Here is a 17,616-nt window from a genome sequence, read left to right on the forward strand (position 1 = left end):
TTGTCTATTGGGATTTTCATATAGACATATAGACATATAATACATCTAAAAGCTGGGGGACCGATATGGTGGTCGTTTCTTCATTCCACTTGAAGTGGTAAAATATTAATTCTAAGTAGACTGTGAAAAGTTATATAATTTGTGATCAACTTAGCAATCACTAAAAAATCATACAAAGAAATATCATCCAGAGAAATACCGTCTAAAAAAAAATTAAAGCCATCACTAAAAATCCAGCTAAAGGAAAACGAGTCTGTCAGTGGCCTGTCACTTGTGGCCTGGTCTAAAAACATGGGCCAGGCAGTCAGACTTTTCTCTTTCAAACGTGACATTGGAAATTAGAAATGGGGGCCACACAGCAAGGAGTGGATTCTAAGGGGTCTTGAGGAAGAGTTAGGGCTGGCAATCAGACAAGACCATGAGCAAGTAGGCAGAGACCAGGAGAGAGCATGGGACAGGCTAGGCAAGAGCGAGTAGCCCTCAGGCCCCAGTCTCCCAGGATGAGGAAGCATCTCCTGCTCCCCTCCCTGGAGCCCATCAGCTTCTGCTGAATGTCAAGCTGCCCTTATTCATCTAAACCCAAGCCAGGCTGGGTGTGTTTCTATGCCTCACAAGTCCCTCTCCTCAGTGTGGTTTTTGTTTTAGACAGAAAAGTCCAAAGAATGGAGGGAGAACACAATAGGCTACCAAGGGCCTTTAGGATACCAAATTCCCTTGCTTTTTAACTCCCTACTGGTGCTTTGCATGCACCTACCCTTAAAGACACTGGCTCTCAGAGGCAGGGAGGGACGCTCTGACAGATGCCAGCTGAGGCCCATTGGTATCTGTGATTCATTACACCAGCTTTCTGGTTTAGTCAGCTACCTGGGAATTACTCAATGGGTGTATATGGAACAGAGGACAATCAGGGCCAAGGTCCCCACCACAGCTGCGGGGCCAAGGTCTAGCTCATAACCACAGAGCCAATGTCCAGCTCACACCCACAAAGCTAAGGTCATCCTCAGGTCCATAGGGCTGACCGACATCCCTACCAACAAAGCCAAAGTCCAGCCCAGACCTGAAGGGCCAAGCCCGACGCTACACCCTACTGAGTCCTAGGAAATCCCCTCAACACAGCTACCTTCCCTGTCTCAACCATTTTTTTGGAGCAGCAAGTGCTGTAGAGTGAATGCCTACTTCCACTGGGGCTTTTTCACATCCACAATACAATGTCTGAGTCAGAGCAGCAGGATAAAAGGGACCTTGCTGGATCGTCAACACGCAGTGAGTGAGCATCCATGGCGAACCCCTGTCGTGAGTCCTAGCTGGGTTACCAACACTACCCAGAAAGCCTGCCCACTGTCCCTGCTATTCTTGCACTCCCATTTCCTGGCATGCTGGCTTCCTTAGCCTGTTTTCTTCCTCCACCCTCTCCTTCATTTCCAGGACTTATCTGGACAAGCCTGACCGCAGCTGACCCTTGGCACTCTCTCAAGCACCTACCCTCTGGAACCTGCTGTTTGCCCTGCCCAGAAGGCTCCATGGCAGCTGAGCCAGCTACGTGGAACTCAGGGCAGGCACTGTCACAGCAAGGGTGGAGCTACCTGTGAAGGCAAATCTGTCATCTTCTATTTTCTTTTTGAGATGCTTGATTTCAAAATCCCTTTCCTTCAGCAGCTTATACAATCGCCCGTTTTCATCTACCGTCTCCCTGAGCTGCTCTTGAAGGTGTGCAATCTCATCTTCAAGCATCCTACAAGGGCAAAGGCAGAATTACAGGGACCAGTGGGTGGGAGTCAGGTTTGTTGTATCTGGTTAGACACTAGGTGGTGATAAGAACAGTCTGAATGAAATAGAAAATGTCAATGAGCAGATTTTAACACACTGTTCTCAAAACTGAGTGACTATGAACACATGCACAGACACACACACACACACGAAAGGACACAAAAAGTTTGAATAACATTGTTTACTACAGGCTTAAGAGAGGGCTATAAAACCAACTACCTCTCTCTAAGAATTCATACTCCTTCAAGCATCCACAGAACATGGATACAAATGTATTATATTATAGGTCACAAAGACAATCTTAGCAAATTCCACAGAGTGGACATCATACAGGCCATTTTCTTTAATGGCAATTGACTAAAATTAGAAATCATACTAAAAAGGTAGCAAAAAATAAAATAAAAATGCAAACCCCCAAATCCATCATCTGTTTGAGACTAAAAAAACCCACACTCCTAAATAACTTAGGGTTGAGAAGAAATTGTAACGTGTATTATGAAATATTTAGAACATAATGAGTGCAGCGGTGATATACATCAAAGTTTGTGAAATGCACCTAAAGTGATACTTGGACATTTATAGTTGTAACTATATATATATATATATATATATATATATATATATATATATATATACTGTATATATATATATACTGTATATATATATATATACATACAGTTAAGGCTAGGCCTCTAGGTAAACCTGATAGAAAATCAGAGCAGGTGCTGTGTTTTTTTTATTATCAGTGTCTTGCCAGGCTCTCTTCAGCCCTTTAAAACATGAGTAACACGTGGTTGATGGGTCTGTGATCACTTCTACTGTGAGGCTCGGAATGGACTCCCTAGGGACAGGTGTGCGGGGGTGGGGGTGGGGTGGGGAGCAAGTACAGAAGTTAGAGGGAAGAATAATTATTAGGAAAGCTGATATTATCATTATCATCATCATTTTTTTTTAAAGTAGATTCCATGCCAGGCACAGAGCACAATGTGGGGCTTGAACTCATGACCCTGAGATCAAGACCTGAGCCAAAATCAAGAGTTGGATGCTTAACTGACTGAGCCACCAGTCAGTTGTTGTTATTCTACCAAAGGCTAAAGTCTCCATCAATTCTGGTTTCTCTGATTTGAGGAAAGATCATTGGGAACTAGGCCTGGGGTTAATTTAGAGCTAATATTTAGGAGCCACGGGGACTTTTTCCATTTTTGAGCAGCCTGTATGTTTTTCCCAATTAGCATTTTTTAGTAGAATATTTTGAAAATTGAGAAACCATAAAAAGTAGAATCTGAAAATGGAGAAGATAGATTCTGGGCCAAACCAGAAGCAAAGAGACAGCTCAACAAGTATTGTGGGTTTTTTGGTTTTGTTTTTACTAGCAGAGAATTTTGTATCAGTATAACCTTCTTCTTCTAATAACAAGTATAAATCAACATGCATCTGTGATATTGTTGGATTTAGAGCAAAATGAGAAGATTCTGGACTCCTTACAACCTTTTCACCAACTGTGAAAAACGAAGGGACCCATCAAGAAATCTTTACACAGGTATGTTTATGGGTGGTCAGGGAAGGGAAATGGCATAGGAGAATGATCCCAGATGACAATTTAAAGCAATGATAATTTAAGACCCATCAGAGTTAGACAGCCAGCTCCTCAGAAACCCAAACACAGTTTTCATGAAAGAGAGGCTGAATAAGAAAATTCAAGTGAATAAACTACACTCTGATGAGTTTCAAATTTTCCATTTGACTTTAAATGATTTTTAAATACAGTTCATATCAAATCATATCCACCGGAACACAGCACTATCAGATGCAATTCTTCAGTAACCACCTCTGTGTCAAACCTCTGTGGCTCAACTTATAAACACATCTAGTCAACGTGAATGCCCAGCCATCTGTAATCAGCTCTCTCTCTCTCTCACCTTCCCTACCTCCCTCCAGTGCTCCTGGAGGAGTTCAAACTTGCATTTACCTCTGCTCAAAGCTGTTTTTTGAGTTTTGCTCTCCAGCTTGGAGAAGGCTGAGGCCATCGGAGATCTTCAAGGGCTCTTTTTGGTCATCGACTTTGATTTTGAGGCTCAGTTCTTTTTCCATCTGTCTCTCCATCTGCTTCTGTAACCTTTTGTGCTGCATCTCCTGCATGGCCTTGAACTGGAGCCGCAAGGTGTCCTGTGTGCCTTCATCTGCTGCCATCATGCCCCAGGCGTAGGAAAAGAAGCCTGCACTGAAGCAAACCCCACCAAGTACACATTTCCCAAGATTACTCCGCACACAGTTAGTCCTGTCTACAGCCTCCAAGTCTGGAGTACCCTGAGTATCTTTGTGTGTGTCCATAAAGAAGCTCAGAAGACCCAACCTTACCTTGAATCCCCTGAAAGCCAAAGCTGAGCTGAGCATCCTCCCCAGCCTTGAATATGCCACCAGACTGCAGATGGCATCAGAATACTCCTCATTGCTCAGACTCAACACTGCCCTTTCCTGTCTCTAAAAACACTCTCTCGTAGATGGCTCTCATCTATGGCTGGATATTAGACTCTCCTAGGAGCCCGTAAAATATAGCTTGGGCACATCCTTGGACCAATTAAATCCCAATTTCTAGGAGTGGGATTCAGACATGACTACTTTTTAAATTTTCAGTATAATTTACACATGGTAAAATACATAAGTCCTGAGTATACAGCTCAGTGAATCTTTACATAAGTATACATCCCTATGGTGACCACCCAGATCAAGGTATGGGGTATTCCTGTCCCCCCGCAGGCTATCTTGTGCCCTCTCCAGGCAGTTATCTCCCCTCCCCCAAGTAACCACTGTTTTGACCTCTGCCATTAAAGATGAGTTTTGTTTTCTTTTTAATCAGCTCTATTGAAGTATAATTCATTGATGATCAAATGTGCCATTTTATGTGTGGGAATGAGTCTTAACAAATACATATACTTGTGTAAACCACCACCACCATCGTTGTAGAATATTTCTTTCACACCAAAAAAGTTCCTTTGTGCCCCCGTGTAGTTCCAATCCCAGGCAAACTCCTATCTGCTTTTGGTCACTCAGTTTTTGCCTTTCCTAGAATTTCATATAATTGGAATCATATAGTAGGAAGTCTGTGGTTTCTTTTTGTTTTGTTCTGTGTTTTGTTTTGCTCTTGTGTGTGTGTGTGTGTGCGCGCGCGCGTGCACATACACACATGCTTAGTACTACCTTCTAGAGATTCTCCATGTTGTTGCATGCATCATTAATTCATTCCTGTTTATTATTGGTAGTATCATAGGTTGTTCATACATTCACCCGTTACTGGACACCTGAGCTGTTTCTGTTGTCAGCTCTTATGGATAAAGCTGCTATAACATTCACATATAAGAAAGTCTTTGTGTGAGCATATGTTTTTAATTTCTCTTAGGTAAATACATAGAAGTGGAATGCCAGGTTATATGCTAAAATTCATGTTAGTTATATAAGAAACTGCTAAATTGTTTTCTAGAGTAGCTGCAACATTTTCCATTCCTACCAGCAGTGTATTGAGAGTTCCAGTTGCTCCACATCCCTGCCAGCACTTGTAGGGTCAGTCTCAATTTTAGTTTTTCTAGTGAGCTCTCAATGGTTTCAATTTGCATTTCCCTGATGTCAAATTATATTGCGCATCCTTTCACAGGCTTACTGGCCATTTGCATATCTTCTTTTAGGACATGTCATATTTTTTGCCCATTTTAAAATTGCGTTGCCAGCTTATTATTGAGAGGTCAGAGTTCCTTATACATTCTGGGTGGTTTGTCTACTTTTCAACTTCAGATAAACAGAATAATAAAACACAGACACTGGAATTTTTAAATGGTCACCACATGATTTTAAAGTGTAGCAAGTGTTAAGCAACTCTGCCTTAAGCCAAACTGAAGTCACATCATCCACCCACCATCTAACTAGTCATAAATTTTCTTGATTCTCCATAAATGTCTTCACATTTGCCCCCATATTTCCAGCCCCACTGTATACCACTCTCACTATCATGCTCATGGCTACCTCTGGGCCTTTGCACTTGCCGTTCTCTCTCTCCATAGAATGTTCTCCCACTGCTCTCCTGGCTGAGGATGTCAACTTCACTCACTTTTCTCAAATGTCACCTTATCAGAGAGGCCTCTACACCATTCTCTTATAGAAAGCTTTCTCTCACTCCCCATGCCCCTTATCCTGTGGTATCTTCCTCCACAGCACTTAGCTTCACCTGACACAGTATATGTTTGTTGATTGCTTCTCTCCTTGTCTGCCAGGCTTTTAATGGCAGACACCATGTGATGTTCACTCTTGGGCCCTCAGTGCCTAGAATGGGGTCTATCAGTGAATATCACATAGTAGCAGGCATGAAATGAGTGAACTAATGGCAGATGGTTCTGTTCCCAGGACGGCTCAGCAGGTCCCTATTGCCCTGGCTGCCCTCTTCCTCTTTCCCCCACACTTACAGTCTAGCTTGCATTGGTCAAGGGACTACTTTCTTTAAAGCACAGCTCTGAGCCTGACATACCCCAGCACCAAATAGCCTCACTAGATGCCCATTAGCCATGAGACCAAGTCCAAAGGCATTAAAGGCTTTAGGGGATTAAGCTCTGTCTCTCCTTCCAGCCTATTGTCCCTTGTGCTCCTCTGTCCCTATCTGTCCTGCTCCCCTAGACTTAAACCTTGCTGATTCCCCAGGCCCTGCACAAACAGCATACCCTTTCCTGACCCTCCAGGAAGAACATGCTCCCTGCATCTATCTCCACTATACTTACCGCCCACAGGGGTGGTCCGAGCCTATACCTGGGGCTTCTCAAATCTGTCTTGATAACAAATCTCTAGGGATACAATCTACAAGTACTGATGTCCAGGCCCCAGCCCTGGAGGATTCAATCTAATTGGTTTGGAGTGGAGACCAGGCATGGGGCTGTGTTAGTGCTGCCCAACTGGCTGGGATGTACTGAGGACTGAGCCTGCTGTCTGACCCTTGAGCCTGTTGCGTTAAAAGAGGCACTAGTGTTACCTTGGAATTCCTTACCAGGTAGCTGGACCCGTAAGAGGAACTGTGTGCAGTAAAGAATTAAGTCATCAAGTCTGGGTTGTCCACACCCTGCACATTCCAAAGAAAGATTTGACCCTTGACCTGTTCCTAGAAGGTAACCTCTAAGTCTTTGGTATATCCTTCCTGGCAACAATGCCCTTCTTTACCTGGGGGACTTGGGCCACTAACAGACACTGGATGGTCTATGCTAACAATGTGATTTTATGATGGGGGCCTTGGGCCACGCTATGTATCAGCTTGACTTCTAGAGGGGTGGGTAATTGAGTGACTAAGGTCAGCCACGCAGGCAGTCAGCCACACCTGTGTGACTGACCTGCAGTAAAAACCCTGGACCCCAAGGCTTGGGTGAGCTTCCCTGGCAGGCAATGCTCCACACGTGTTGTCATGCACTATTCTGGGAGAAGCAAGTACTGTTCCTGAGACTCCACTGGGAGAGGGCAACTGGAACCTTGTGCCTTGGTCTCCTGGACTCTGATCAATGTGCCTTTTTCCTTTGTTGATTTTAATCTGTACCTTTTGTCATAATTAACTGTATAAGAGCTTTTCTGAATTCTGTAATTAATTAATTTAATTAATAGTAATTAATTTAATTCTATCAAATCGTGGAAACTGGGAACCCTCAAATTACAGGAACCCCTGGACACCTTTGCTGAATATGTGATAGCCATAGATAAGTCTCTACTCAGACTGTATTAAACAAGCAGACAGACAAACAAAAGGGCTTTAATTGGGGGTCACATAGGCATGGCTGAATGCCTGTGGGGTTGACCTTAGTCATTCAATTTCCCAATCCATCTTTTGGGACACCCAGGGATATAATACAACTTAACAATTGGACTCAATGTTATAAACAGGCAAATCAGACTTTTTCTGTAAAGAGTCAGATAGTAAATATTTTAGGCTTGGTGGGCCATATGGTTTCTGTTGCAAGTATTGTACTCTGCTGTTGCAGCAGAAAGTAGCACTAGATAAGCCGGAAATGAGTGGGTGTGGCTGTGTTCCAATAAAACTTTATTACAAAAACAGGCAGTGGGCTAGATTTGGACTATGGGCCTTAGCTTGCCAACCCAATTTAGGGGAATTTCACCTAAAAAGTGAGTCTTGAGATTGAAGAAAACCCTACTGAGCCAATTATTTGAAAATGTAACTAAAGAGTTTAAAAATAAATTTATCCCGTGATTCCCTATTTTTGTAGGTTATAAGAAGGGACAATCATATACTTCATTTTCCAAATTGGGTCACCTTGGAGAATGAAAGGAAGAGCTATTAATAATCATTCTGGGTCAACTTGGAGGCTGTGACTAGCATATAAAGCAGCAATTTCCACTCCTGCGACACACTGGAACCACCTGAGGAGCTTTAAAGATACTGGTACCTGGGGCCCACACCCAGGGCTTCTGATGTCATTGGTCAGGCCGCAGCCTGGGTGTTGGACACTGCTGGTCTAGGCTACTGTACAAGTAGCCTGGCCCTGGGGTTCAGGATGAACTTGGCTCTGTGTGAGTCTAGAGTGTTTCTAGACCTCTTTGGGCCTCAATTCCTCTTCAGTAAGCAAGAAATGATGACAGGGAGGCCATAGATGTGCTGTGAGGGCCAAATGCAAAGTGAGGGTGGTGTGTGTGTGTGTGTGTGTGTGTGTGTGTGTAGATATTTTGTCAGCTATGCATTGGAAGGAACGAAATATTTTTTCCTCACTTCCTGGTGGTCTCTCTTGGGTACTCCCTTTCTCCTCCACTTGCCCCACACTCAGATGCTCCCTGTCCCTCACAGTCATTCTTGTGACCCATCAGCAGAAAGCCTTCCCTGGGTTCTGGGCCCACAGTGACCCAGCCCCATGACATGGCTGCCTCTAGCCCCCCCAGCCACTCTTTCATATGACAAGGTCAACTCCTATGCACCTTATCTCCTGCCTGCTCACCCCAGTACCCTCCTGATGCCCCTCATGTCTCTGGCTGCCTGGTTCTTATCTTGGTACCTCTGATCTATACTGCACATGACCATTTGGGACCTTTCTAAAACCAGATATAAGTGGGTCCTATCTCTCCAAGACCCTGCCAGGACTCACAGAGGGCCATCTGGCTCGCCCAAGGGTAGCATTCATCCCACACTTTTATTTATTTAACTTTCACAGAATGCACTATAAGGATTTGAATTTGTTGCCAACATTCAAAGATCTGTAGATTTCAATTAAATCCAGATTTCCAGTTTCTTTTTTTTAAAAGTTTACAAGTCTGGCCATGCTGGGTTCATAGCCTTGCATGAATAGCAGCTGCTGGATAGAAAGAGTTCCCCCTGGGCAGGCTCTTTCAACTCAACACCATCCCTACCTACTCACTCCCAGTTGCTGCAGCCAGCACATCAGCTGCCTGGTATCATTGCTTGTAAATGCTGTTCTTTCTCTTATAACTGCTGGAATCACCTCCTTTCATTTCCTATCAGTCTTGGCACATGTTTAGGTTTGTGACTCCTCCTAATGTTCAAGCCTGAGGCATCTCAGAGACATGCTTCAGCTACTCTACCATCCCGGGATGCCTTCCTCCCCAGGCTTTATCCCCCTGACCCCTACCAGTTCCTCTAAACTCCTGGTTAGCCTTTAGGATTCCCCTGGGGGCATTCTGTGGACTCCCTAGACTCCTCTGGGTGTCCCTTAATCACTAAGCTTACCCCAATGTATTATAATTATCTATGACTTTGTTTCTATTCCTTCCTTTTACTAAGAGGACTCTTGAGGGTAGAGGTCTCATGTCTTATTCTTGAATTCTCAGTATCTTGCTAAGAATGGGCCTTCAATTATTTGTAGAATTGTCATTGAATGAATGTAGCAGGTGCTCAATGATGAAGCAGAAAAAATGAATGAATGATACAGAGAACAAACTGACGGTTGTGAGAGGAGGGGGTAGATGGCGGCCAAATTGGGTAAAGGGAAGTAGGAGGTATAGAATTCCAGTTATGGAATGAAAAAGTCAGGGGATGAAAGGTACAGCACAGGAATATAGACAGTGATATTGTGATAGTGCTGTATGGTAACAGATGGTGGCTATGCCCTCGGTGGTGAGCACAGCATAATATATAGAGTTGTCAAATAACTATATTGTACACCTGAAATGAATGTTACATTGTACCAACTATACTTAAATTAAAAAAAAAAACTTAAAAAAATGAATGACTGAGTAAAAGCCTTTTTTTCTTTTTTTTATTCCTGATGTGTACTTGAAGTCTCCAGGGGAACAGGTACTTCTCAGATACACACTGTTTCCTGGGCAAATTAATTTATGCTTCAGTTTCCTCATCTGTAAAATGGGTTGATAATCATTATATACTTCACAGAATGGACATGAGGAGTAAATGAAAGAATGCATGAAAACTGTGTGCTACAGCACCTGGCACAGAAGCACTCCTGACAGTTTAGCTCTTATTATCGCTCTCCTCATATGAAATGGGGTGTCCTCAACCCAATCAAGCCTGTGGAAGACAGCATGTCTTCACTGACAGGGCACCTTTGGTCTCCATCAGTCCCCAGGCCATTGCTCTGTGCTATGCCAGCCACCAGTGGGGATTTGGATGTTGTTGGTCTGGGCTGTGGCCTGGGCATCTATTTTTAAGGTTTCCCAGGTAAGTCTATTGATGAGTTAGGCCTGAGAATAAGGGGAGATAAGTGGTCTGAGAGGCTCAGGAGACCTGCAGGAAAGGTAGCATCCCAGTCAGCCTGAAGCTGAGTGCTAAAGAAACGGGCTTGGGGTAGGGGGAAATGGGGGTGCCAGGAGTTAGGGGGGCAGAGGGCTATTCTGCCAGAAAAAGAACATTTGCAGAGAGAATGTGATGAGTGTGGGGAACTGAGAAAGGCCTTCAGGATGGCCAGAGGGCAGGGCAGAGGTTTGGGGAGGGACTGGAAAAAAGGCCTTATCTGGCCCAACTAAGGAGCCTGAACTTCATCTTGAGGATGTTGGGGATGTTTGGAGGGTGCAGACAGGATCACATTTACATTTTACAAAGCTGGAGGCAAAGAAGCCTAGATGGGAGGATGTTTCTGGGAAGGAACATGGTCCTGAACCTGGTCAAGGCTGTGGCAGTGGGGAGGAGAATGGGGAACAGGAATGGCGACAAATGGAAGATATGGGTGGCAAGTGTGTCACCTAGAAGGAGAGGGAGAGTCAAGTGGGTTTGAGTTTGAGTGGCTGGGGAGAAGGTGAGTCCTTCTCCCTTCCAAACTGCAGGCAAGCCTGGTGCCAGGCACTGCTGAGTCTGAGATTCCCTAGGTTTTCCACATGGGGATGCTGGGTGGCTCAGAAGGGCAGCCTGACGTGGAGCTTCAGCTGTCCCAGACTTGGGTGGGGACAAAATACTGTGGGCAGAAGGTGAGCAGGAGGCTGGAGAGGAGGTGGGAGAGAGAGAAGGGAACAATGGAGGAAGAAGAGATGGCCAGGAGCAGAGAGGTGAGCAGACATTACCAGGTAGAGATGGGAACAGATGGATAAGTCTGAGCAAAGAAGAGGCACGGTGGGCTGAGAAGGACAGAGGTGGTGGGAGCAGGAAGCTGTAGTTAGGGGCAGTCGAAGTGTGGATGCCAGGGACCTCCTGGCATGCGGACCGCATGCACCCCAGACCATTCTTCCTCTTCTTCCTAAACAACTTAATTACAAGTCAAGGTAGACCCATGACCAAAGACAACATGGATCTCCATGGGGGATGCTGATTGCCAGGAAGCAGAAAGGAAAACATGTATTTTTTAAAAGCAGATAACAATAGTGCTAAGCTCAAGTTTTCAAAACACTTGTTGGCCCTGCTTGATTCCTGACTACTTCATGACAATGTGGCTGGTGTATATTAAAAACAGGACCAAAGGTATGCCTGTTGTTTATATTTTGAAGAGTCCAATGAAAGAATGGAAGATTTTCTGTCACCTTCTACCTATTCTCAAGGTAGGAACTGTTATGTTCATCTCTGAATCTGGTCTCTGCAGTACAAGCCAGCATGGGTATGCAGTGGGTGCTAAATTAACACTTGTGCCATGAATGAATAAAGGAACTACAGCAGCAATTTTGGCCTTAGAGCAAACAGCACTTAAGACATTCAACTTGATTTCATTTGCTCCTGTTGGGTGTGGGTTATAGATCACTCAGCAAATATTTATTGGTATTGCACAAAGAGCTATGAGTATATCTCTCCTTGTGGAGCTTACAGTCTGGTAAGGAGACAGACATTGATCAAATGATCACATAAAAAAGCATAAAATGATCATTGTGATGCTCTGAAGGAGATACATGTGTTGAGAGTCTCCATCAGAGAGTTTGGCATGGTCTGGGAAATCCAGGAGAGCAATTCCAAGGAAATGAGCTGAGACCTGAAGTATGAGTAAGAGTTAAGTAGAGGAAGATCATTTAGGGCAGCAGAGGGACAGCCTGTGTCAAGGCTCTGTGGCAAGATGAAAAATGCCAGGGCCTCTCATGATCAGTGCTCTCTACTCCCTGTGCACATCTAATCCATCAGCAAATTCTCTTGGTCTACATTCAAAATATACCCAGAACCTGAACATTTCCCACCTCCTGATCCTTATTGTAGCCTCCTAACTCCTGTCTCTACATCTACCCTTGTCCCCAATCCCTTTTCAACACATTGGCCAGAGTAACCCTGTTAATAAGTAGGTCAGACCATGTCCACCTCAGCATAAAAATGGGGCCTCATGTAATCCAGTTCCTTGCCAATCCCTCTTTTATTATCAAGGATGCATCAAACTCACAGACTTTTGTGCTGGCTGTTCCTCTGCTAGAATGTTCTTCCCAAGGATTTTCATTATTGTTGTTGATTCTTTGGGATTTTCTACATAGACAATCAGGTCATCTGAGAACAAGACAGTTTTATTTCTTCCTTTCCAACCTGTAATGGTTACTTTTCTAGTCCACTGCCAGACAGGTAGACAGATGTCTACTCAAAGAGCATCTCCTCAGGGAGACCTTCCCTGCTCACCCTACCTAATAATACTGCATTCCTTTCTCCTGCTTCTACCCTCTAAACTCCCTCTCCCAGGCCCAGCTTTATTTTTCTCCATCACACTTTTAACCATCTGATATACAGGACATTTTACTTGTTTACCACTTCTGTTTTCCAACTAGCATATAAGCTGCCTAGGAGTGCATATTTTATTCTATTTTGTTCATTGCTGTATTGCTGATCTTGCAACAATATTTAGCACACAGTAGGTGCTCAGTAAATACTTCTGGAACAAATGAATGAATCTGGCCTTTCTTAGTCCAACTCTCTTTGGTAACCAGCTGTATCTGTGAACATGCTATTCATAAGTAATTGTAAAAAATGTTTAGACAAGCATTATCTTTAAAAATCCACCTTAATAACATTTGTGCTTTCTACACATGGTGCTCTGGGGCATGACCAGGGTCTTTTTACTTGCTCTGGACTTAAGTAGTAGAAGTGGAGGTGCAAAGAGTTTCAAAAGTTAAAACGGACCAGAACCTCTGACATGTAAAGAGTTTAGAAGTTGTCATTCCTATCCTCACAATAAGAAAAAATGTAAACTAAATATCAACAATTGGAAATCAGTGGAACTCCCAATCATTAGACAATTGGGGTCATAGGATAAAGTATTCCCTGAAAACTGGAGAGTCAGGTGAATACAGAGAATCACAGTTTACTGGGAGCAGAAGCCTGCAGCTAGAGTCAAGATCAGTAGAAATACTAACCTGTAACTGATGAGTTGTTGGGGACTCAGAGTGAACTAGCTTGCAGTTTTAAAACTCCAAGGGGTCTAGTCCTTTGGGAGACCTCATACTTTTATGAATTTTACCCCCAGGAACCCTACCAGATCTCACTGTGAAAATCAGAGGAAAATCTGCTCCTGCTTTTGGCAGTGGGAGAGGAAAAGTAACTATTATAGACTAGAAGGAAAAAAATAAAACTGTCATGTTTTCTCAGATGACATGATTGCTATGTAGAAAATCCCAAAGAATCAACAAAAAGAAAAAAGACCCCCCCCCCCCCCGCAAAATCCTGGAACAAATAAGCAACTATAGCAAGGTTGCAGGACACAAGGTTAATAAACAACAGTCAATTGTTTTCCTACATACCAGCAAAGAACAACCAGAAATTGAGATTGAAATGTAACACCATTTACATTCACATAAAAAATGGAAATACTGGGGGATTCCTGGGTGGCGCAGCAGTTTGGCGCCTGCCTTTGGCCCAGGGCGCGATCCTGGAGACCCGGGATCAAATCCCATATCAGGCTCCCGGTGCATGGAGCCTGCTTCTCCCTCCTCCTGTGTCTCTGCCTCTCTCTCTCTCTCTGTGACTATCATAAGTAAATAAATAAAAATTTAAAAAAAATGGAAATACTTTAGTATACATCTAACAAGATATGTAAAAGATTTATCTGTATGAGGAAAACTATAAAACTCTGATGAAAGAAATCAAAGAAGAACTAGATAAATATTCCATGTTCATGGATTGGAAGACTTCACTACTGTTAAGATGTCAGTTCTTCCCCCCAAACAAAACAAGATAGACAACAAAAAAGCCGTCAGTTCTTCCCAACTTGACCTATAGCTTCAACACAATCCCAATCAAAATCCCAGCAAGTTACTTTGTGGATACTAACAGACTGATTCTAAAGTTTATATGAAAAGGCACAAGACCTAGAATAGCTAACATAATTTTGAAGGAGAAAAACAAAATTGGAGGACTGATGCTACCCAACTTTAAGACTTCTTATAAAGCTACAGAGATTCAAACAGTGTGGTATTGGGGAAAGAACAGACAAATAGATCAATGGAATGGAACTGAGAGAGCCCAGAAATAGACCCAGACAAATAGAGTCAAATGAAAAGAAGCAAAGGCAATTCAATAGTCTTTTTGACAAATGGTGCTGGAACAACTAGACATCACATTCAACAAAATGAATCTATGCAGACCTTACACTTTTCACAAAATTAACTCAAAATGGGTCATAGACCTAATGTAAAATGAAAAACAATAAAACTACTCAGATAATATAGGAAAAAACCTAGATGGTCTTGGGTTTGGAGATGAGTTTTAAGATACAATACCAAAAGCATGATCCATGAAAGAAAAAATTGGTAAGTTGGACTTCATTAAAATTAAAAACATCTACTCTTCCAAAGATACTGTTATGAGAATGAAAAGACCAGCCACAGTCTGCAAGAAAAACTTTGATTGCAGAACACATATCTGATAAAGGACAGTATGCAAAATATACAAAAGAACTCTTAAAACTTGACAATATAAAAACAACCCAATTAAAAGGTGAGCAGGGATCCCTGGGTGGCGCAGCGGTTTGGCGCCTGCCTTTGGCCCAGGGCGCGATCCTGGAGACCCAGGATCGAATCCCACATCGGGCTCCCGGTGCATGGAGCCTGCTTCTCCCTCTGCCTGTGTCTCTGCCTCTCTCTCTCTCTCTGTGTGTGACTATGATAAATAAATAAAAATTAAAAAAAAAGGTGAGCAAAAGATCTGAATATGTATCTTATCAAAGAAAATATATAGATGGCAAATAAGCATATGAAAAGATGTTCAACATATGTCATTAGGAATTGCAAATTAAAACAACAATGAGATAACACTACACACCTGCTAGAATGGCTAAAATCCAAAACAGTGGCAACATCAAGTCTTGGCAAGTATTTGAAGCAACAGAAAATTTGATTCATTGCTGGTGGGAATGCAAAATGGTACAGGCCACTTTGGAAGACAGCTTGGGAGTTTCTTGCAAAGCTAACCATAGTCTTACCAAATAATCCAACAATCATATTTACCCAAATGAATTGAAAACTTCTGTCTACACAAAAGCCTATAAGTGAATATTTATAGCAGCTTTATGCATAATTACTTAAAATGAGTAGTAACCAAGATATCCTTCAGTGTGTGAAAAGATAAACAAATGGATACAACTACACAAGGGAATACTGTTTAGTGATGAAAAGAAATGAGCTATCAAGCCATGAAAACGCATGAAGGAAAGTTAAATGCATATTGCTAAGTGTAGAAGCCAGTCTAAAAAGGCTGCATTCTGGGCAGCCTGGGTGGCTCAGCGGTTTAGCGCCGGCCTTCAGCCCAGGGCCTGATCCTGGAGACCCAGGATCAAGTCCCGCCGGCTCGTGCATGGAGCCTGCTTCTCCCTCTGCCTGTGTCTCTGCCGCTCTCTCTCTCTGCGTCTCTCATGAATAAATAAAATCTTAAATAAAATAAAAAGGCTGCATTCTGTATGATTCCCACTACATGACTTTCTGGATAAGGCAAAACTATAGAGAAGTAAAAAGACTAAGGGTTGCCAGGGCTTGGTGGGAGGGGAGGAGGCATGAGCAGTGGAGTACAAGGGGTTTTAGGGCAATGAAACTCTTCTGTAAGATACTTTAGTGGTGGATACTTGACATTATGCATTTGGCAAAACCCACAGAACTGTACAACACACACACGCGTGCACCCTAATGTAAACTCCGGACTTTTTAAGTTAATAACGACATCACCTTTATCAGTAGTATCAGTGTACCACACCAATGCAAGATGTTAATCATGGGGAAAAGGGAGGAGCATATAGGAACTTTCTATTCAATATTTCTGTAAATCGAAAACTGCTCTAAGAAATAAAGCCAATTATTATTTTTTCTTTAAGTTAAGGCTAAGTATGCATGGAAGGAACTCGGTTCGGGGAAAGCCTTGGAGCCAAGGGATGGGGAAGGTGGCACCCACCCACTAGGCTGCTTCCTGTATGTAGCAAAGCAAAGGTCCCAGAGGCAGTTGAGCACTGCGGACAGAGACCAGTGAGGAAGGGCTGAGGCCCCTCCAGGCTTGAGCCTCCTCTGCCCCCACCAGCCTCCGTCTTCCCTCTGCCTCTTTTTTATTATGTTCTCCTACAGTATTCCCAGCAGCAGCCTGGGGCCCGCGGGTGGAGAGGAGAAGCCCAAGAAATTCCTCGTTGGGAGCCCTGTACACCGACTGCAGGTCAGGCCGGCGTCAACGCAGGGATGGGGTGGGGGTGGGGCGGGGATCCGGCTCTGAGGGGACTCGCTCGTCCGGGGGTCGGTCCCGTGGGGGCTGGCCCTGAATCGGGAATAGGCGCGAAGCGGATACCAACAAGTCGCTTAGTTCCCGCTTGTCCTCTCAGTCCTGTGCGGCGGGGCTCCGTAGCAGAGACACCGGAAGGGGGTGCTGCTCAGGCCGACCTGGGTCGGAGCTCTGGCCCTGCCCCCTGTGTGACTTGGGCAGGTGACCCACCGTCTGCACCTCACTAGCCCTTCTACCATACGGAAACTAAGCGTCTGTCTGGAGAGGCGAGGGGGGTGTACGCGGAGATTCACAGAACGAAGCGGGGAGAGACCTAGCTCGCCGGCCAGCCTGCGCGCTCCGACTCAGGTCCAGGCCCTCCCAGCTGCCGCGGGCTCTCCCGGCTTCAGCCTGGGACCTTCTGCCCTTCCCCGCACTTACAGCGGTCACTCCGCTCCTCACGTCTAAGGCCAGAGAGACTCTGTCTCCTCTTCCGGACGCCGGCACGCGCTGCCCCGGCAACCGTCACCAGGGAAACCAGCAACGCTGTGTGCGTGACGCCGCCACGCGTCTACGGAGGCCGAGGGGGCCTCGGAAGCCGGCAAAGTGGCAGCGGCGTTGGTGGCTCAGGTCGTGGAGGTGTGGGACTAGGAGCGGTGGCTGGGTGGGAAAAGGCATCTTGTACCTGAGACTTAAAAGTTGGCTCAGTCATCCGCTTCTGGAACACGTTTTAAAAGTTACGTCGGCCAGTTGTCCTGCAAGGAGCTGACAAGTGAATGATCCCACTGCGA

At 44.4% G+C, this 17,616-nt stretch overlaps 1 protein-coding gene across 4 annotated transcripts in view; it reads right to left on the minus strand.

Moving 5' to 3' along the window:
- The window catches only part of HHATL (hedgehog acyltransferase like), a 66,318-nt gene extending 48,932 nt beyond the window's left edge, over positions 1 to 17,386 (minus strand). The window contains exons 1-3 of one of the 4 annotated variants that reach the window (XM_049099844.1): positions 17,267 to 17,386; positions 3,737 to 3,988; positions 1,584 to 1,732 (exon numbers count right to left, since the gene is read on the minus strand). In XM_049099844.1, coding sequence (XP_048955801.1) covers positions 1,584 to 1,732; positions 3,737 to 3,960 — 373 coding nt within the window. In that variant the 5' untranslated portion in view covers positions 3,961 to 3,988; positions 17,267 to 17,386. The remainder of the gene's footprint in view (positions 1 to 1,583; positions 1,733 to 3,736; positions 3,989 to 17,266) is intronic. The other 3 variants (XM_049099845.1, XM_049099843.1, XM_025461153.3) reach the window with 3 other exon arrangements.
- Positions 17,387 to 17,616: the final 230 nt, after the last annotated feature.

The sequence above is a fragment of the Canis lupus genome, chromosome 23 (genome assembly GCF_003254725.2).
Source record: "Canis lupus dingo isolate Sandy chromosome 23, ASM325472v2, whole genome shotgun sequence".
In the NCBI taxonomy this organism is placed as follows: Eukaryota; Metazoa; Chordata; class Mammalia; order Carnivora; family Canidae; genus Canis; species Canis lupus.